Source organism: Grus americana, chromosome 1 (genome assembly GCF_028858705.1).
Source record: "Grus americana isolate bGruAme1 chromosome 1, bGruAme1.mat, whole genome shotgun sequence".
NCBI lineage: Eukaryota > Metazoa > Chordata > Aves > Gruiformes > Gruidae > Grus > Grus americana.
Genome location: NC_072852.1, coordinates 75,447,139 through 75,469,540, shown reverse-complemented (window position 1 = coordinate 75,469,540; position 22,402 = coordinate 75,447,139). Strand labels below are relative to the sequence as shown.

The following is a 22,402-nucleotide window of genomic DNA, read 5'->3' as shown; positions in this document are numbered from 1 at the left end:
ATCGGTGGTTGCATAAACTTAAGCAATTCCTTTTCTTCACAAATGAGGACATGAGAGAAGGTTAGCAGAAGATGAGGTGGACTAACGAGAGAAAAATTAATATGGCATGCGTTGGGAATAGAGGAATGCATTTTTGATAAAAGCCAGGGTGTTCAAGGAAAAGAGAAGAGCAGATGAGGAGACCTAAGGGAAAAAAGTAAATTAGAGAGGAGTTGGGAAATTGGGAAAGTAAAGAGGGATGGCCAAGCAAGACAGAAGAGAAATGAGAAGTGGTTTGAACAGATGGCAAGAAAAGGGAAACAGTAAAGAACAAAGAAAGAAGTGAGAGTAGGGGAATAACATGGAACACATACAAATTCAAAGAAACAACAGAGCCATAAGGAACCAAGATGGACGACATGAATGAAATCTGGCTCCAGTAAAGTTACTCGAAATCTTGTTATGTAACTTTTATTAGAGCCAGGACTCCACCCAGAAGTGGACCAGCAGAGAGGCCAAATATGGGTCTAGCTGACAGAGAGAGAGGGATATGCACAAAGGATAAACAGAGCTTGATTAGAAAAGACTTAGGCATTCCCATTGGGAAAAATCAGGGATACAGAAGGAACAGAGAAAGAAAAGATACAGAAAGAAGATTAAAGTAGAAGGAAACTTAAAACTGGCCATTTGTTTATGGCCACTATTATTTGTTTGCACTATTTATATAATCATGAATCACGGGCATGAATCAGAAACCTATTACCGTAGATACCTATAGGCACAGAACCACAACAAAGGCAAGTATTAGCTGCATCAGATTTACTTATCCTCTGACATCCTACTGGAGTTTCCCTAGCAAACAGTCGATGTACAAAAGCTAAATTAGAAAGATGGAAATCTTTGAAACAAAAAGATGACTTTCCAGTAGGTTTCCATATTCCTGCAACAGTACACATGTATACGTATTTTAAATACCAGGGTGCATATTGCCACATACCAGTTCATTTCAATTAGCTGAGAGAGTGAAATGCTGCAGGAGTGAAAACATAGCAAAATGTTTCCAAAACCTTTAGTCAGTTTCTGCTATAGTTGTGGGAAACCAAAATAAAATAAAAAACAAATATCAAGGGAATGGACTTGTTAAGTTCTAGTTTCTATTCTACTAGCATTTTGACAGCTATCATAATTTAATGTAGTTATTCTTTAGGGAGAAATTTAGAGGCTCCAGAGAGTTGCATATTTTTTCCTCCGATCTCAAAAATGGTATATTGTTTTGTCAAAGCATACGCAAAAAAAAAATTAAAAAAATTAGAAGTATAACCTGTGAGTAATATTTCCTGGAAGAGCCAAGTGCTACTCACAATAGGACACTTTGTACTTTGAAGGATCAGGCATAACAAGCCCCATTCTAATCAAGTCTTTTCTGAGCCAGAGAGCCAGGATATAAACTATCAAAAAGGTCTCCTTGCTGCTTCTGAAGAAATGAGGGGGGAGCAGGTCAGGAGTGACAACATACTCCAGTGAAAACTAACCATCAAATATGTCCACCATTCTGAAGAACGCCAAAGACAGGGATGACTTGCCGCTGCCAGTACGACCACAGATCCCAACCTGCAAAAGCAAGCAAGATGTTACTTACTTATGGAGGGAACCTGTAAATCAGACTTGCAGTCCTTCTGGGAAAGCTGGACTGGACTGCCCTACTGGTGAGAAGAAAGATTCTTCCCAATGGCCAGTGGCAGACACCAGGGAAAAACCAAAAAGAGCATGGCAAGCACGCTACTCTTTTCTGCCTCTCAAGATCGTGAGGACTTGCCCCAGAAACATTTTTGAAGCTTCAGCATTTTGACCTGGACTCCAACGACACTATATGCTGAAATGTGAGATATTCCTGCATTTTTACTCAGTTCCAGTCTGGTGTTCATCTAATGTCATCTGGCCACCTAGGCTTACTCTATGTGAGGGAGATGGACTTGGAAAGAAGTGGGACTCTCAGAGGGAAAACTGATCCCAGCCAAGAATAAGATGTCATCAGTATAAGTTTCTTGACCCATGCCCGGGGACCTCAGAGAGGACCATCAATGTATATAGCTGTCACTGCAAATTGTTGTTATTCTTGCTCTTCTGCACCTTAGAAAAGAAAACACAATAAGGAAGGATCTGCTCCAGAATGAGGATGATAGGCAATTGCTTGACACGGTACCTTTTGTCCTGGTTTGATGTATGCCTTAACATGCTTAAGAACAGGCTTCAGGTTGTTTTCGTATCGAACGCACAAATTTTCAATCTTGATTTCCCCCTCCTGTGGCCAGTCTTTGGGGACTTGCGAGGGATCTGAAACAGTTACAGAAAACCAAATCAACATGATGTTATCAGAGGGTCACCCTCTATGACATTGCCCTTTCCCCCTCTCTCCTGCCTGGGGACCGTCTTGAAGCCACTCAAGAAACAGAGTTCCTCTTCCCTGCCGAGGGAGAGCTGGGAACGCCCGGGCAGGCACGTTAGCACTTAGCTCCCAGATCTTGACACGTAAGACGAGAGGGCAAATGCTAAAGTGGCTCTTGGCAATGAAACGGGAGAAGCCAAACGAGCAGAGAAGAATGTAGTGTCGGCGCAGTGTTAACATGTTCTTCGGTCAGTAACCGGCACAGGAAGGGCAGTGCAAGGAAGGATGTTGTTACTGCCTTACAACATGAGCTGTTGACATTATCACAGCTCATATTTCATCCTGATTTGCAAATACGCAGGCAGGTTTTGTCTCCAGACTAATGGGCTTGACTTTCCAGGGAAGCTTGCTAACCTGAGAGCTTTTTTGGCCTTGCACTTCAAGCACATCTAAAATACCAGTCAAAGCCAATTTGAAATATGGGGAGTATAAACAGCAACGTGCAGTTCAGGGAAGACTTGCTGAGGTCCAATTGCTAACACGCCCCTGTCCTGTAGTTCCCTTTTGCTGCAAAGACCAGAGATTTTGAAGCATGTGACTGATGATGCATTTCTAATTTTTATCTATATTTTTGGTTTTTGAACAGGCACATGGATGTTTTGTTCATCCCATCTATAACCGTGCCCTCGTACTTTCTGATTGTCCTACAGGGCCATGCTTTGGCTCCCTGGCATTTGGTAGGGGTTTTTTAATGTTGACTAACATGGGCTATGTATCTTATAGCGGCTTTTGTCTATCCTTGTCACTAAGATCAGTGGGAGTTCCTACATGACAATGCGAATGGATTTCGTTATACATTTTACATGACCGAGGCTACTGTGCTTTCACATTACCACATTAAAACCCAAAAAGATTAGAGTGCAATACCCAAGTAGCCATCATAGTTCTCCGACTCCATGTTCAAGAAGCTGTGCACTTTTTTTACTGCACCCATCTGCACCTCCAGATCAGCCAGATTCCTCACCACCCAGTTCAAATAGTTGGTTATCTGCATCACAAAATGAAAACAAGGACAGGGTTCAGCCTTCTGTCTGTTCGCCTACCTGTTTGCGAATAAAGGTTGGATAAATTTGTAATAGTCGTTGGCCTGACTCAGCACTGTGGGTCTCTTATTGACGTTCAAGACTCAGTGCAACAGCATCAGATATGTAATAAGCCAGTCATACTCCAATACAAACAACCCTGACATAGTAATTTAGTGTTCGGTATTCTCATCCTTGTTTTTTGAAGGAGAACTATGGAAAGGCTGTACCTACAGTCTGAAGATGTGACTGATTAAGGGAATCTCTTGTTCTCAGCATCTAATAGTAATCAGTACTGAAAGGCATCTTCTTTAAGCACACGAACACAGAAAAAAAATCACTGTTTGGAAATACTGCATTTTTCAATCTTTCAAAGACTGCAAATAAAGGTTAAGAAAGTTTACTATTTGCAAATACATTGAAAAGATTCAACGGGCATTTCATTTCTGTTTCCTTCTGTGCATATTTAGATAACTCATTTCTATTACTCTGTGGAAAATGTGAGGTTCTTAGCATAAAAATATGCGAGAAATAATGCATTATCAGCTCAATGGTATTTTCTTCTTGGTTTTTAATCCCATTTGTAAGCAAAAGGATTTAATCGATAGTAAAGGTATTCATTGTAGTAGATAATAGTCGATAATTCGTCTAACAATACCCAGTAGCTTAAAGAAACTGATCTCTAGCCAGGCCTGACTATTTAAGGCTGAAAATTGTAAAGCAATTTCCTAAATGCAGGTTCTAAAGTCTGTATTTAGGTGCTCATCTGAAAAAAAACCCCACTGATCTTACCAGGAACAGTTGATTGCCAAGCACCTTTAAAAACTGCGATACTTTACATGCCTGAATAAATGTTTAGAAACAGACAGTGAAAACATCCTGTACACAAACACATTGAGAGAAAGATTTTGTCATTTATTTGTGGGAGATCTGCTGAATTTGCCAAATAAGAAATGTATTATGAATAAATCACCCAGACCCACTTCTTTTCCACTTACCTAATACTGATGCAATAGGCATACATTATATTTTTTTTACTGAGATTCAGCAATAAGATTTGTTGTCAATTTAGAGGATTTAGTTGCTTGCTTTATCCTTGACAGAATTATTCTAGGGAGTAGGGTGAAGTATTTTCTTTGTTGTTCAGAAACCCACTTGTTCTGCATCCAGTTTTTGAGTCGGGAAGTTACGGAAATGGGTACATTTGCAGATAAGCTAAAGACTCTGCAGAACTGCTGCTTGCAGAGTAGCAGGCTGCAATCAGAGAGCTGGCAGATTTGATAACAGAGCCTGGCATCCAAAAGGCTCTAGTCATTATTTCAACCTTCATCGCAGTTGTGCAAGGGAGTTGGCGGTGTTTATACAAGGGGAGAGAATAAGCTTATGGATGTCTACTGTAAACACAATGTTGGTACAAACAGTTTGCTCTCATCCAGGTCCAAACGTCAGGCCCATCTTAGCTCCAAAGAGCAATGATACAAAAACCTGTGCCAGGGGACACAGGTAATGATCCAACTGCATTCAAAGTTTCATCAGCGTTATCGTGGGGCAGGAGAGAGACAGGTAATCACTTGGTGACTACAGCGGTTTTTCCTCTGCTGTGCCAGACTTCAGCACATGCCTAATTTACGCTAATGATCTGTTTGCAAAGACAGACTAAATACAAAGAAGCCAAAGATGATGCAGACATCTTGGCGCTTCCAGATCTCTGCTAATGAAGCAGGATTACGAGGAATGTTTTCGGAGTGAAGTTGAAGCACTGGGACTGATTCTCAGTTGCTGGCAGATTCTCACACTGCTGCAACAGCGGCACAAAGGGGATCTAAGGCCACCCTACGGCAGCTGCCGAGAACTTTGTGTTGTAACCATAGGCTCGCCAGCATTTACATGCAAAGCCAACTCATGGTGTTAGACCCATACCCATATCCCTCCCTCATACCAGTGCTGTAAAGCAGACAGATTTTTGCCATGCCAGCCATGATTTCAAACATTCTTCCTGCCGCTATCCTCATCCTGCTTTTGTCCCTGCTCCCGTGGTTAATTCAGTGATATTTCTACTCTCTATGGTGATCGTACTCGCTCTGTGCTCATGATGCGCTCTCAGCCTGTCTTACAGCCTAGTACATTAAATCACTGTTCCTTCTCCATGGCTCAGCTCAAATAGCTCAATGCTAGCGACAGAGTCAAAATGAATCAGCTAGTATGCCACCAAAATCTTGTTGTTCCTATCTCCATCTCCTCCGCTTTCCTACTGCTACCTGTCACAATGAACCATGTCTACCAGCCCCAAAGGTCCCAGTCCATTCAGAATTGCATGAACAATATTGGGCATCCCAGTAGTTTCCCTCCAAAGGTAGAACTGGTATTTCTGGTTTTCCAGCAATTATTTTATTTGGTCTTTGGTTAAAGATTACCCAGGTTATGACAGCCTGTGGAATAGTATTTTCTGGCAGGTTTACCATGTACAGGCAGAACCAACACTGTGTTGTGCAAAACAGAGTGCACAGCAGGTCCTCTTACGCATTTTTAATTTTCCTGCTCTGCTTGGGAGCACACAGGGCCTGGGAATGGTTGTGTTTTTTTAATTGGCTCATAAAACCTGAAGCAAGTCCAAGTTGCCCTGAACTCTCTCAACTTTGGCTCGAATCCATTATTTGCAAGATTGTTTTTTTCAAAGTTAAGAAAGCTGGAAGATAATCACATATATATATTCTTAAAAATATTATAAAATGAGTATGTTGGTCTGAAAGTTCTTAACGCTTTGCTTTGGTACATACCGTCAGAGCATACAGGAGACCCAGCCCCACAAACCCCGAGTTAGGCCCTTCAGTGATGGAAGTGACAGCTGCAGTCAGAACTATACATGCACCGAGATAATCCTGGAACAAGAGAAGGGGGAGAGTAAGATTCTAGGCAACATTAAAATGCAGCAACAAGAAAATTTCTTTAGTTGCAGAGCAGGTTCGCTTTATTGAAGATTATTTCTATAATGACACCTAATCCTTAATTGTTTTTCCTGGAAAAGATCAGGTGGTGCCCAGCCTGAAACACTCTGAATGAACTTGCTGAACACAAGTGAAACAGGCCAGTATTTTCTGCAAATCCATTTGGGCTAGGGTATCTCATTGTGGCCACCCCAAACCTAGCAGGTATCAAAAAGTCTAATGAGCACATAAAAAAAAAAATAATCTTAAGGATGGCGTAACAATAACACCGCTAATTCCTACCACTAAAACAAATCAGTTCCACTCTCTCCACTCTCCTTCAGGTCTTCTCAAACATGAGTTTGCCTCCCCGAAAAAGAGAAGTATCAGTAACTTCACAGAGTCCGTGAAGAATTTTGGTAGAATTTATACAGGTCATGCAGATGTTTTATTGGCAGAAGTGGGCAGACTGACATACAGTGTCTACATCATGCAGTGGGACACTGTGCGTGGTGAAGGCATCCCTAACCCTGCTAGACACTCACAGCCTGCAGTGAAACACCGTGTGGGTGTTGGCAGTGTGGACTCTGAAAGCAGTATAGCAGTGTAGTTGTGGTGCTGCAAATGGGCTACTAAGCCTTGCTCCTGCCACAGCACTTTGAGTTTCAGAGTGATTCCGTGGTAGATACCTGAAGGATCTCAGCTCTGTTGCATGGTGATGACTTGCTTTACAGAAATTGCTCTGTAGGCTGTATGAGAAAGATCTGACTTCTCACAAGCTTTGCAGGAGCTTGAACCCATCTTCTTGATGTGTACCTCAGTTTTGAAGTGAATGCCACATGTGATCTCATGTAGTTGTCAAGGTGCCTGATTCATGAGACTGCTGGTATTCCCACTCTCCCACTGCTCCTGCATTATATTTACTTTGGATTACAGGGTTAGCATTTTCCATCCATTTTTTTTTCCTCCTGTCTGATAATATCCTGCCTGGAATCTTTCCCTCTGAGATTTTAAATGAAGGCTGCCTAGTTCATCTGTCTGTAAAAAGTGTTGATGAGCAGATGACAGATTCAAACTTAACATCTACAGGGAAGTAGAAGCACAGTGGTCTCGAGTCTCCATCAGCAGTGGGGACAGGACTTAACAGTTGCTATTAAACCCTACAAAGTTTTGACTGATATTAGTACCACTATGCCATTAGGCAGAGCTAAATAAACTATTCCTTGGCGTGACCACGTTATTTCTAATGCTATGATGAAGCGATGCATATTCTTGGATCAAATTCACTCTGCATGTAAGCAAGTCTAAGACTGTGAGACATTAGCAGGAATTGCCACAGTTTGTTCCAGGATTGGTTGTTGCTCTGTTATTTATCTGTCTTTGATTTGAAAGCAAGTTCAGCTTGATCTTGGATGCTGTAGGAAGCTGAAAGCTTCATGCATGAGGGAAAGCTGTGCCATCATAAGAAATGGAGCACAACTTTGTTGCTCCACCAGCGTACCAGGAAATGAAGGTAAGGATATAGCCTTTGAAGTGAGGATTAATCATGCCTGTTACTATTTGTGTCTAGCAGAATCAGGTCACTGCTCTGTTTATTCACTGCTTTTTTCGTGTCAGATGAATAAGGAAATCACAGCGATTTTGCTTGCCTCTCCTTGCCTTGCAAAGCAGGGAACCTCCTCCTATACTGTCCCTGGAGAGCCCCCGTAAAAGCCAGGAGCCTGTCTCACTGGCACTGGCTGCGTTGTGCCCTACTGTCATTTGTTTTTCAGTTGGAGTCTAGTTCTGCAATCTTTCATGATATTGAGCAGTACTGTAAATATCACAGTATGGGCTCACAGCTGCAGTAAGGGCACTGCAAATGGGGGCTCTAAATTACAGCTGTGGGATAAAGCCTGTTGCTGGAGAGAAACCTCAGGACCTGGAAGCTCAGTGGTGCCTAAAACAGCCCTGACAGAATGATGGCACAGTTCACAAAACTACCTAAAAGCTGTGCTCTGCTTTGAAAGTAGGTCCTGCTGCAGCAGGTCTGCAGATGCTGCACAGTAGGAGAGAAAGCCTTATTTCAAGTTATGTAAATGTTTGTTCTTGCACTCTCTTCGGACACTAGCATTCACAACAGCAAATGATGAGGGAGACTTGTATTTTCTTACTCCTGGCCAAGAAAGCTGAAAAAGCCCTATGGGTTTAACATAAACAATCCCGATCTATTTTAAGGAACAGTGTGTATAATCTCATTGCGAGATTAATTCTCGTTATTATCTTCTCTGCATCAGGCAAAGTCTCTGTTTGCTTCCAAGGTTTCAAAACCATGGCTGGGACTAAACTGAACGTACCGTCCTGACCTCCAGCCATCTGTTGGCAGCCGATAGAAATAAGTAGGCAATGTTGTTCGTGTCCGTTAGTTCCAGCATACGTTGTTTAAATCTGGCTTCGTGCCTGCCAAGAGCAAAGTTGTTATATTACAACACATTACACACTCATACACAAAAGGATGAAACATTAAGCTCTCCTCTCCCTCCTCTCCCCCCAGACACAAACTTTTTGCCCTTCTGCCTTTGCCAAACTTTAGGCTAGAAACTCTTCTGTAAGGAACCGTGCCTGCTGCCAGTGTTCTCCTTAACCAGGTAGAGCTACATGTGCAACGGGGAGGAATTTGTTCGACAAGCAATTATATTGGACTAGATTTTGGATAAGGGCCTGTCCCTTCAAAGAGACTGCAGTGCCAGGGTGCTAGGGACACGTGTTACTTCCCAGAGCGTATCTGCTTTTGTAGCTCTGGACTGTGGCTGCTGCTGCCCTCCAGTCCTCTCACAGGTGAGTGCTGCCATGGCCCATCTCTTCGTCTTCACAAGCCACTAGCAAGAGCAGAGGGCTCACCTGTCAGCTTAAAATCTGATTTCAGAAGTTACCTGGCCAGTTGCAGGAGTCTTCAACCAGAGTGACATCTCTAAGGCTTCAACTAATGTAGACTGTAGATCAATACCTTTCAGCTACTCAGCTCAGCTGTTTTCTCAGCCAGTCGCACATTGCCTAAGCAACTCAGACAGCTACAACGGGGAGAACTATTGATCACTTCTGAATTACAAACATGAGCGGTGTTACCTCCACTGTCACTTGTTTCTCTCTCCCCCATATGATGCCCACCATGTTTAAAATCCAGTGCAAGGATGTCAGAGCACCTAAGAGCGCAGGTACACTTTGGGGAGGGAGGGGGAAATCTCTGTTGGTGTAAGTGTATTAAATTCATGGTGCCTTGCAGTACTTTAGATATGACCTGCAGTCAGATGGAAACCATTTCATTGTTTCATATTCTACTGTCCGTTAGATGCCATCGCTTGAAGGAACTAGCCAAACTTCATTCAGCAGCTTATTGTCTGTTTTATCATGGCCAGCTCTTCCATTTCAAAATCTCAGGGCCCTGCTGTGAAGCACCTGTAACCCCTGTTCTGCCAGAAACCTCTTTTTTTCTTCTTTTTTTTCTTTTTTCCCCACTGATACTTTATTTCCCTTTGCACAGCTTGTAAACATGGCAAGCAACCTCCCCAAAACAACAACTGGTAACAGTGATGACGTGGGGAGGAGCAAAGATGCACTGAATATTCTACTCGTCTGCCTTTCTGGCAGCAAAACTCCCGTTTTCCTAATGGAAAATCTGACATGCTCAAGTCTGTATCTTTTCATCCACGTCCAGCTCATCTTCTGGGCAGTTTTAGACTTTTATCCTGTCAGATGACAAACAGCAAAGGTCACTGAAATTGTTTTCTGATCCAACTGTGCTACTTTGTGGTAAATTATATGAGAGGTTGCTCTGTTTTATCCTGGAACATACTGAACTCAAACTGCAGAGAATGACTAACTCGACTATTAGTAAATATGAGCTTGCTGACAAAAAACGCTGGAGACTTCAGGTTTGGTTGAAAGTGAAGCACAAACAGGGAAATGAAATGGCTTTGATTAGCACCAAATATCCTGGAAAACTCCAGTGATGGTTATGATGCCTAGTCCTTCCCTAGGGCTGCCTTTTGCTTTCTGACATCCAAGCCCACATTGCCGTAAGGTAAAGAAGAGTTGAACAACTCCCAAGAAGTGCTAAGCTCCTTCATCTTTCTCAGGAGATAACGTGATGAAAGGCTACTCTGAACGTCTCAAGAAGCACTCAGCATACATCAGCATCGAGCCTTAATTATGACTTACTATTTCAACGCATCATTCTGGTTGATAAAGCTTGCTACAACATTTCTTGTTGACCACTGGCTCACGTCTCTTCAACACAGCTACATTTTTACTTGTCCTTACTGCAGCACTCTGAACTAATAGCCAAGGTCCTAAAGCTAGCTTGAAGTGATGAAGCAGTCTTAAGCTGATCAAATAAGTGTGTAAATAGCAGTGCGGTGTGATCCATACTGGTTTGAAATTCTACGCTGTGCGGAATGAGTGCAAGTTGCACTTACTGGGGGACAACATCAAGGTGGCACTTTGACAGTCATGCCGGCTATAATGAAGTGAATCTACAAGGAGAATTTAGCCTATATTTCATGTAGTAAGTAGAGAAAAAATATATGCATGGAAAGTTGGAAAAATTCTCTGAATCTTCTGGAATTTATTTTTAATTGTTTATTTGGTTTACAATATTAAGATCAAGTTCAGTTCTGCCATAGTGTTCTTGGAAAGTCTCTCTAGTTGCATACTGACTTTCAGTTGGAGAGTACTATAATGATGTTTCCCTGCCTGAGGAGTTGGTTAAATACAGAAATGATTCAGGGGCATGTGGACAGCACAGCTTGTAGGGTGCAGCAGAGGGGTCTGTGCCTGCCTGGCAAAGGAGAGCTCCCTGCTGTCCAAGTAAGGCACGGTTAAACTAAACACCTTAAAAGTTCAAATACTGCATCCTAAAAAAATCATCAACTTTAATTCGGTGGAAAACCAATACAGATAAATGAGTGTGTTACTGAAAATATGCACAAGCATTGAGAGATGTGGAAAAGCAACAGGAAAACAAAAATTTCTTCTCTATTTTGAGATACTTTAATTAAAGTCTACCAAATCCAATAATTTGCCTTCAGACATGGTTCAACAAGCTGCACCGGCCAGAGAGGAACCTGAGCCTCTCTCTAATAATTTGTTTTACGTACCTGAACGCTCTGATGGTGGTAAGGCCTTCAGCTGTCTCAGAGAAGTGGCAGAGTAAAGGTAGCTGGGTGCTGTCGTCAAGTTCCTGGAGGTCCCTGGGAGTACGAAAAACAACAGGCAGCCATTAGAATATAAACATCTCTGTCTGTAGAAATTTTACTGCATAACAGACAAGAATAGACGTTTTATGTATTGCACATACTCTTTTCAGGATCACATAATATAGTATTTCTATAGTATAGAAAGACACTGACATGGGAATACCGTATTTCTCTTTTGCCGTGGGAGCCTTTGAATCATCTCCTAGCCACCTCCAGAGATCTAGCTTTTGGTCACAGCTGAGCTTCTCTTTGTCCCACAGCAATAATGACATCACATCTCTCCTGGATAAAACCCTACTGTCCCTTTTAGCCAGATCCTAATTACCTTTTGTTGTTAAACATTCTAATTTATTAATATAATTAACTTAAATTCAGAACGGTTGATTTTCAACTTTATAACATGTTATTTGTGGCTCTCACATCAGGTATAAAATAGAGTTTGTGTATCTGCAAGTTTATCTATTTTATTGCAACTGTATCCGCTGGCCTAACAAAAAGGGTGCCTTTCCATACTAACTTTGCCTCATTTTGAGTATCTGTAAGTACCACAACGTGCTGAACCTAAAATATAACAGACTATAGTAGACCTTCTATTTGTAGTGTTAATATTATCTCATTGGTTGAAATAGAGACAGCACTGACAGAGAAACAATATGAATGAGAAATTTCCTCAGTTATTCAGCAATGGCATTTTCAAGACCTGCATGGAGCAATGATGATATGCAAGTCTAAAAAGTTCCAGTCTCCTGAAACAGGGACGTTTTCCAAACCATGGAGACAAATACATCTTTCTGTAACACTCTGCCATTATCATAGCAGCCAGTTGTATAAACAGAAGAGAGGCCAGATCATTAGATATTTCAACTCTTTATTAAAATCCTACTATGTTCGCACAGGGTATTGGATAGGCCAGGAGAAATAACTGCTCCATAATGCTGAATGTTACAGTATACAGAACTGAAGTTGCTGGTTATGTTTTGATGATAAATATGCTCTCTTTCAAATTTATGATGGAAAATATACAGAAGTTTTTGAGAGATGTAATGGAAAATACAACAAAGAGTCAAAGTGCTGCAAGAAACACTGTAAATATTTGCATTTCTAAAAATTAGTGAAGCTTATATGCCTGGAAAGTACTGCATGCAAGTAAGTTATAAATACTGGCTGAAGCTATTCCTTCATCCTACATTTCCCAGGACTATTTTTTCTGGAAATAAATTGGATTTATTAATTTCTATTGTGGATTTAAAGAACACAAGTCAACCCTGGATGCTTCATGAGTGATTTAAAAGAGTTTAATTTAAACAGATTTAAAAAAAAAAAAGCACTTGCTGATACAGCTTTTCCCAGAAACCTATAAGGGAATAAAATGAATGAGGTAGTTACGGACTTGCAAAAGATCAGCGACTGCAGAGCCAATAGGTGCGTGTGCGTGTGCGTGTGTGTGCTGACCCACAGGGGTGATCAACTTCTTGCTAGCTTGCATGGTATGGCTATCGATACAGCAGGTGGGAAAACCAGGTTTGGAGGCAGATGGAGACTTTAATCTCACATATAAAATCACAGAGAGAAACTGTAGTATTTCCCGGGGTCTCAGACATCAGATTTTGCCTACTCTTATGTATTTTAAGTAAGAAGTTTAAACAGTGTGCACTGCTATGTGTATCAGGACAGGGTGACACTCAGACGACCATAATGCACTGAAGAATGAAAACCAGTTCTCCTGATTCCTTAGCCACCTTGAGACCTGGTGTACTGCCATGTACAGCATTAGTTTGGAAACCTGGTGTGGAAAGAACAAGGTTTCTGAAAAATCTGAGAGAATTTAAGCAAATTATTTCAGAATTAAACATTTTTGTTTTGTGGATTCTGATTAAAGAGTTTTCTTGTGAATAAATCTCCTCAGAAACTCTGAGGAAAGCTGATGAAAAGTAGGATAAAGTGAAGCTAAATTATTGATATGTTGCTCTGTGCCTCTCTTGCTCCATTGCTGTAAGGGGAATAACTGACATAATTCCTTCTCAGGCTACCTAAATGAAAGTATTGTCTGTGAAGTCAACTGTACTGGAATGCTCAGTTGAAAATCACCGTGTCTCTTAACTGGATGCTACCAAACAGCAGTTAATGCTTTACCATGTGCATACTGCAAAGATGGGGCCAGAAGTGACAGTTGCTAATGATGGTAGGTTATTGTGGCCTCCCTGCAGGTCAGCAGGCAGCTTGACGGGTGTTTTTAAGTATTGGAAAGTGGCATAAATCCAGCCAGAAATCTGGATCATAAAAAAAAAGAAGCATGACTGGCTGAATTTAAGAAAAAACTTCAAATGGCTTGCTTAAGATATTTTACTGAATTTTATAATGTATTTAGCACTAGAAGCATGACTCTAAGAAATCACGACACTCTTTTTGCTGAAAAAATGCACTCTTTATAGCCAGCAAACCATTCTGAATATGAAATGTTGCTGTGCAGTGGAAATTACTTTCTGTGGAGTTTTTTTTTCCCAATATGAAAAAAAAAACCCGTGACTGACATTAATTCAGGAAGTTATTTTCCATTCTCTACTAACCCTCAAAAGGTCAAAGAGGAGCTTTGACCAGATGCGAGCTGGCTCAGTTGATTAACAAACTTCATGCTTATCTGACTCTGTAGCCAACAGTGTACAAAAGTGATGCAATTAGTGTTACTTCCCCAAATACCCCATTTGTAGTCGGGTCAGCTGGACGCATCCTCCAATGTGTGTCTCAAACTCATACCTCAGGATCAAAAGCAGGGTGCCATGGCTATTTTCCCCTTATACTAGCTCCTACAACCTCACGTTCCATCAAAATTCTTATGGACAATTTTTTTAGAAGAAATTTTCAGGACTGTTTTTTAATACATACTTGGAAGCAACTCTGAAGTATTTCTGGATGAAATAAAATGCTATCCCCAGAGGCACGAGGGCAACAAGGAACCACGGAGTGGCGTAGGAGATCATTCCAATGGCTGACAGGCAGAGTAAGGTGGACCGGGTAAGAGACTCCAGGGTAGGAGGAATGTGCTAGAACGAAACAAAAAACAAACATAAGGCAAAAGTCACCGGTAGTACCACGATATGCATTTTCCTGTAGAGGACTACAGGCAAAGTGGCACGATACCACTGTGCACGCATTGATATTCTCCTTCTGTCAGGAGCCTTTATGTTTCTGTGGGTCTACTACTCAAATGTGCAGAAGTTAAAAAATGAGTCAGTAGGGTTTTTTCTAAAGGTCAGTGTTTTAAAGATCATGGGGAAATAGAAGCCATTTCCACCTCATTTATGTAACAGGCAAGAAAGGGAAAACTGTTCTTGAGATCCCAAATATTTAGAGAAACAGCATGCTTTTTCTCAGAGTCTAATTTCCCCTCCATGTTCCCATCACCCTTGCATTCAGGATTATTACTCATCCAAACATTTTAATTCAAAGCCATAGTGAAAGCATCCCTTCCTCTCCCTGAATGTTCTAAATTCACATGTGCTACAGCCAGGATGGAACGTCTATTTATCATGTGTACTCCCATATAGTTAAAGTTATTATACTCTACCCTGTTTCCTGTTTTGAGCCCAAAACCTGATGTTTTGCTAATCCAGATCTTCCAACAGAAGCAACACGTCTGCATATGAAGACATTAAGAGCTACCATCTCCCACCATGTTTGTAGCCCTACAAAAATTACAAAATGTGTGTATACTTTCTATTTTGAATTTGTCTATTGTAATTCCCAGAGTCTGTTTTTGCTATGCCTTTCTCTACTGGATATTTTAATACATCATCTTATTCAGTAGCTAAGTGAAAATTTACAAAGCCGAGATGTAATAAAACAGAATATGACTACCTGATCAATGATATTTGTATCAGCAGAGAAGCGATTTAGAATTAGCCCCAGTGGAGTCATATCGAAAAACCTGTTGAACAAATGAAAACCAAAAAGTTACCTGAAAAGGAATTCCAGTTTTGGATAAAAAGCCCAGTCAGACAGAACACAGAGCTGTGTCCCAACATTTTCTAAAACCAAGCAATAAAAATGAATAATACAGCACATCACAATGTCTGCATCCTGACTATCCAAATGCTTCTCTTGGCATTCCCCCCCTCTAAACTTTGAAGTCTCCTCTTCCAAAAACCTAGCGTCTTGCTGCTTGCTTTTTCATCCATGCTCCCTCAAGATTTAAGATCCCTTCCAAGAATCACTGCCTGTCCCTGGCCGCTACTCAACCTCCTGCACAGTACTGGGCACCAGGACTCTTGTTGTTTCATCAAAGAACCGTGATTACTGTATTCATTATGCAGGCATCCTTTTGGCCATCCTGCTGCCTGGAGAGACAGTGGTTATCATGCATGGAACTTGTCCCTGGCCATCAGAAGAAATTTGGTGTCCATATCGTTAGACTCCATGCCCATTGGCAGGGTTGGAGCTGGATGCCACAGAGCTAGAACTGCACTCAAAAGCTTTCCTTGACACAACAGCCTTGAAGGGGGTGCCAGCTATCTGACATATTTCAGCCAGATTAAAAAAAGGAGCAGAATGTGAGATGTTCTGACATGGAATTCCCCCCTCCCCCTGCCCCCAAACACACTTCACTAGTTATTTTCACTTTTTGAAGCCTTGAGGTAAACACAGCAATTACAAGAGCTTTTCACAGGAGTATCCTTCTAGTTATAAAACCAAGACAGGTTTTGGCCATGTAGGTTTTCAGGAAGAACATTATTTTTGCTGTACCTGATTGGTCCAAGGATGATCTTGTTGAGGAGATTATGGTGTAGGTTCTTGGCTGCTGTGAGGCCCATCCACTCCACAGTCAGAGATGTGATGAGACAAAGGACAATCCCTGCTCCAGAGAGGATGCTGAAGACAGCTACATGATAAGTCTAATAAAATGACAAATACATCAATTCTAGAAATAAACACACATTTCTTTTTTCTACTAGGAAGTTCTCAAGGTACCTAGTACCAATCAGCTAGTATGTCACATCACTTAGATAATTATATTCATATAGTCTTTGGGAAACAAAAGAACTATGATGGAACTGCAGTTCATTAAGTTCACATTGGCAGTTCTAAGATCCCTCAATCTACTGATGAGTACCCTTCAAGACCTTGAAGTGACAGTACTTAGAATTGGTGAAGGTAGACTAACTGGATGAATACAAAAGTACGCAAATTGTTAGCCAAGAAACTCAGGCAACCAAAGTAGAACATCTCAAGAATTAACGCATTTGAGAGATGTTGGAAATTTCCACTTTATTAAGTTCAAGCACCACTAAAATTCCCAGACCAAATCCTAAACTAATCTGCCAGGGCTATAACACATTTAAGCCTTCTGAAAGTTTACTAAGTGGATTCCAGCGAGATATTTGTATATGAGTCAAATTTACAGCTATAAGCAGATTGTATTTAAGTAGTATATTCGAAGACCTTTTTTTTTTTTTCTGGCAGGGCATTACTGGACAGCCAGTACTTAGGAAAATGGGGTCATTCACTTAGGTGTTAAAAAATCCAGATGCAAAAGTTTAGTATGAGATTCTTTCCTTTGAAAAGTCAATCATTTTTCTGACCTCAAATATGCTTCTGTTTCAGTTTTGCATGTTTGAAAAGACTGATAAAATTTGAATTGTCTTATGTTTTATCATAAACAATTAATCCATCCTATATAATAATCAATCTTACTATATCTACCTGTCTTTCCAATCTAGCTGGCTTCTAGATGAACAGCAAATAATTACTTTAGAACATTTTTCTTTTTTTCTTCCCTGTCAAGCTCCAAGATATGGCCCACCTTATTTGTGCTCTTAACATCATCAACGCTCCTGACATCATTTGCATTGTCCATGGATGTCCACGTAGCAAGCCAATAGTCTATGGCCACTATAACTGAGTGTTTCAACAACTTTGAGAAAATCATCAGAAAGAGCAAGAAAAATCCTCCAGAGGTTAGGTATCTCCAGCAGGTTTTCCATGGCATCTTTGTTCTGAGCCTCAAGACAGTTGACATATTATCATCTTCATCTTCTTCCTCTTCTTCCTCTGTGACTCAGACATTTGATCAAGTTAGCTTGGATTCATTACGAAGAATTATACCTGGGTTTACTGGATCTGGTTGACTTCTTTGTTTTGAATTTTAATTTTAACAGCAAAATTAAATTTGTCATTTAAAACCAGCAAACAATTCAGAGATATTTTCATAAGACTTCCCCTGTGCTCTTTGAGTAACTGTTCACGTTACACTGAAATACAGTTGGTGGAAGACTTCTGCTATGGGAAACATATATTTCATAGTTGCATAAACATTGCATTTAAAAATAACTTTTTTTCCAGGTAATAAGAATATACATCACAGCCTCGCAGGCTGCACTTGGGGAGGAGAAATGTCGACCTGTTCTTGACAGCTCTGAAGTGACAGCATTTCCACCCATTTCTGATTTTGAACATTAAATATTAATTAGTAAGTGATTTTTTGAAAGATGAAATTCTACACTTTTTGGGACACAGAGACTTTGTGTATGTTCCCTAGGTAATATAATAAGTGTGGATGACCTGGAATGCAATGTCAGGTTATATTTCTGCCCTGAAGTTATTGATATGTGTTTTATGATCTTAATGATCCTTTTTTGCAGGCATTCTGTGGACTACTTGGGCATGTCTTTTTTTCCCTGTGTTTTCTATCTTACCCCACAAAGAAGATACAGGTTTTTGGCAAGGCTTTCTTGCACAGACCAAAAGGAGGAGCTTGGGAAAGTCCTCAATTTAAACTCCTCCAAGAATTTAACTGATAAAGTATACTGATGACTGGACATAGTAAGAGGTGTTCTGCTCAGCTCTGCCAAAGAAATATGAAGCCAACATAATATTTCCATCTCAGGGGCTTTGAGGTCCAGCTCTGCCTATTGTGCAGTGACTGGAAATCTCTTCAAAATGAAGCAATTCAGGACCTACAGACCTATGACTTAAGATGACAATCCATCATGAGCATTGCCAGATGAAACACAAGGCAGCAGTAAAGAGCTTGCTAATAGCCTTTGTACATTCTGTGATCACTCCAGTCAACATCATCATGACAATCCCGGCAATTAGTGCTCCTGTTGAATTAAGATGAAGCCTACAGTTCACCTCTTCTCTTCCCTGGCACAAACTTTCTACTTGCCAGGACTGACTGCTCCATTTAGGCATGGTCAAGCATCCCAGGGATGTTCTTGATGGGTCTTGTTGCCAGCTGACAATATTCAACCGTTTGTCTGCCTCCACCCCTCACCCCACTTTAAAAGTGACAAGAATCTGAATCTGCAGCCTCTAAAACCACCAAGATTTGGGAGGAACAAGAAGCTAAGCTTGAGAAGAAAGCCTAAAATTTCTCCCAGATAGCAGATTAACTCCATATCTAAAAAGAAATCGAAAACATCTACAAGTTTAATCATGTGGTGATATATCAAGACCCCAGAACAGAGTGACAGGGCTACAGATGATCTAACATTATTGTGCCAATGACTAGGCAGAGTTAATTTGCATTAATAACAATTATTACCATTGTTTTACTTCTATCTCACCCCTCACAACCTCCAGGCAGTATGAGCTAGCAAAGAAATTAACTTGGTTTGGTACACCTTATCCTTGTGCAATGTTTAGAGAAATCTTTGGAGAATCCCTTAAGTCATATTCTAAACAGGTCAAAGTATTGGACTTTGCACTGTTATTACCAAGTGTCTTCAACATCTTCATACTTCCTTGCTATGAACTGCCAGTTGTTCAAGTGGAAAGGCAATGACACATGGTGATAGAATAAATAAAGTGAAATGAAAAAACATACCTTCATCTTCATCTTCCAGTTGTGATTTGGATTCTCTGGGGTACATGGCCCTTCTAAGAGTTTTTCTCTCAAGAGTAGTCTGGTCAGCTTCCATATCCTGTGATAAGAAAACTTACTTATTAATTAGAGAGCTTAGCTGTATGCCATTGTGGTAGCATCAACCGTAACCTCAAGGAGACTATTTGGATGATTTAGCTCACAGAATGCAAAAGCACAGTATTTTATCTTTCAGAAAATCTCGCCTTGTCCACTTTCTTCCCTCTCTCTTCTACTCTTTCATTCCCTCTCTTCTGGAATGATAAAAACTTCAAAAATAGTCTTTAGAGAATCCTAAATGCTCATGGCAATAACAGAATAAAAAGCTATGAGATGCTTTAGGAAGTCTCTTACCTGCCCCTCACCCCGGCAAAGGATCATTTGTACACTGCATTTCAAAAGGATGTTTGCCTAATGTGTCGTTACAAACCACCCATGACGGATATACCACAGACTTCCCAGACAATGTGTTCCAGTCCTTAAAGCTCCTTATGGTTCATGTGCTTTTCCCCTAATGTCTAGTTTAAAACTTCCTTTATGACATGGTTTGGTTTTTTTAGAAATTAACTAAAAAATATTTCTTTTCAGAAAGGTCATCCTTGCCCAAATGCTCCTATTTACCTTTTCCAATTCTTGATCTTGACGATTCATCAAAGTTTTCCAGTGTTCATATAGCTCGACATCTTTATTTTGGATATCCTTTAGTGTCCCTTCTCTAAGCACCATTCCATCCTTCATTGCTATGATCTAGAGGAGAAAGCATCCAGTAGGTCTACTCAGCAACATAGATACCATAAACACTGACCTGGATCTTGCAGGATATGTCTCAGTATTGGTGACATTACCGTTATGCAAATTTCTGTGTTCATTTTATTCAATATTTTATTGATAACTTCTTAAGTTTGTGTCGTGGTTTAACCCCAGCTAGTGACTAAGCCCCATGCAGCCACTCGCTCACTCCCCGCTGGCGAGATTGGGGAGAGAATCGGAAGAGTAAAAGTGAGAAAACTCATGGGTTGAGATAAAAACAGTTTAATAGGACAAACACAAAAAGGAAAATAACAGCTGTTTGCACAGCTCATAAACTGAAACTTCTGTAAGCCATGCTTACCTGTCCTTATAAAAAGCATGGACAAGACATAAAAAGTAATAGTCATGTTTGCAATTAAGTGATAATTCTCCAGTGGCTTTCAATCAAAAAAATCTATACAAATAATGTCAAAATTAAATTGTTCCTTCTACTATAAAATCTGTATTATGTAAAGTGGCAGTTAGCCACCTGACATATGGAATTAAGAAGGAAGGACTCTATTAGAGAGAAAATAGTGATCTCATTGAGCGCTACAGTGCTAACTTCAAGTGTACATTCATCATTAGCAAATCTTAATCATGGTATCTCATCTCTTACCCAGTCAGCATGTGGTAGATATTGTAATTTATGTGTCACCAGGACAAGAGTCCTCTTGTCTTCTTGGAGAAACTTCAGAATCCCTTCCTGCATTAAATGGTCACTTAAGTGAATGTCCAGTGCAGAGAATGGGTCATCCTGCAATCAAATCAAATACAAAAAATAATCGACCAGGATAGAAAAATTAGGGGTTATTCTTTCAAGAGTTCTTTAAAAATACAAAACATCTGCCATTACTAGTGTTTCATCTCTCTCTAATGACAAAGACCTAGTCAGATGGCTGCACTATGAAATAGTGAGCTAGAATCCATTACTCTTCAAATCACAGCAATAGATTCAGTTAATTTTTTTGTGTCTAGATGAGTGCAGTGCTGGTGCCACACTGGCAGTGTGGAGTAAATCTGATCAGGAACACTAGAACTGAAATTTCCAGCCCAAATTTGAAAATGCCAGGATCCAGAGCCAAGCTTAAATTAAACTGCAGATGTGCTTAGTCTTCACTTTGAGTGAGTGTGGCTAGCAACATTCAGATAAGGATATTATATGCAAACACTTTTTCTCTGAGAACCAAAGTCCCTGGTTAATTTTGAAGTGGCTCAAACTGCGCCTTCATGAGCAGTAGCTTCCTGAAATTCCTGACATGCCTTCAAATTAGTAAAACAGAAGGGAAAGTTTGTCCAAATCCACAGCACTCTGCAGGAGAGCGCTGAACCCTCAATATGTTCATTGCTCACAAGTAGTTGCAGTATAGTGCTTTTCTTTATCAGAAGTCTTGCTGATTTCAGTGGGACTGTGGTGATAGTAGGTCACCACTGAGAGCGAGCAGAAGTTAGACAGTCTGTTCTACTCTTCCAGTGTTAATCTCTGTAGCAAATCCCACGTTCATCAGTCTCCCAGTATGTTTCGATGCTGCCTCTGGTGGACGTTCATTTCCTATTGCTATAATTTGGATTTGGAGTTGAACACAAGTCTCTATAGTCTTCTAAATCTAACACAAATTTTTCTAAAGCTAAATATAAAGACTGACAGTTTTATTACTAACTTTCCATGTGAAAAAGAAAAATCTTACCAAGAAGACAATGTTGGTGTTCTGATAGAGTGCTCGAGCTACACAGATTCTCTGTCGTTGGCCGCCACTTAAATTAATCCCCTAATGAGTATAATGGATCAGAAATATGCATCTTTGAATAAACATTTTGATAGGACTTTGGAAATGTGGTTTTTTTACAATTATACAGAGTTCAAATAAAAATAAAAAGCTTTGTTAAAATGCTAATCCTGTTGATAAACAAGCATAATCCTCATATAATATCAGAAGAAAAATTATTATTAAGCAACTAATCATGGGTAAGTGTAAATTATGAAGAGCTTCTCTAAGCACAGTAGGCTTCTTAGATTGAAAAATGCAACCAATACTAGCATCAAATTCTGCAAGCAAAATGTAGGAGACTTTGATCAAAAAATCCCATTTAAGAAACAGCTGAAGAAGGAAAAAAGTTTTTAACTTTTTTGCAGTAAACCCTGGTGAATT

The 22,402-nt window shown here is 40.3% G+C and overlaps 1 protein-coding gene across 14 annotated transcripts in view; it reads right to left on the bottom strand.

Moving 5' to 3' along the window:
• The window catches only part of ABCC9 (ATP binding cassette subfamily C member 9), a 78,903-nt gene that overhangs the window by 7,090 nt on the left and 49,411 nt on the right, over nt 1-22,402 (bottom strand). For all 14 annotated transcript variants that reach the window (XM_054823372.1, XM_054823429.1, XM_054823484.1 and 11 more), the window contains 14 exons: nt 21,941-22,021; nt 20,872-21,009; nt 20,085-20,210; nt 19,428-19,524; nt 17,403-17,650; nt 16,346-16,494; nt 15,461-15,530; nt 14,489-14,646; nt 11,507-11,599; nt 8,708-8,810; nt 6,225-6,326; nt 3,293-3,413; nt 2,183-2,313; nt 1,512-1,590 (listed from right to left, as the gene is read on the bottom strand). In XM_054823372.1, the coding sequence (XP_054679347.1) occupies nt 1,512-1,590; nt 2,183-2,313; nt 3,293-3,413; nt 6,225-6,326; nt 8,708-8,810; nt 11,507-11,599; nt 14,489-14,646; nt 15,461-15,530; nt 16,346-16,494; nt 17,403-17,650; nt 19,428-19,524; nt 20,085-20,210; nt 20,872-21,009; nt 21,941-22,021 (1,696 nt within the window). The remainder of the gene's footprint in view (nt 1-1,511; nt 1,591-2,182; nt 2,314-3,292; nt 3,414-6,224; nt 6,327-8,707; nt 8,811-11,506; nt 11,600-14,488; nt 14,647-15,460; nt 15,531-16,345; nt 16,495-17,402; nt 17,651-19,427; nt 19,525-20,084; nt 20,211-20,871; nt 21,010-21,940; nt 22,022-22,402) is intronic.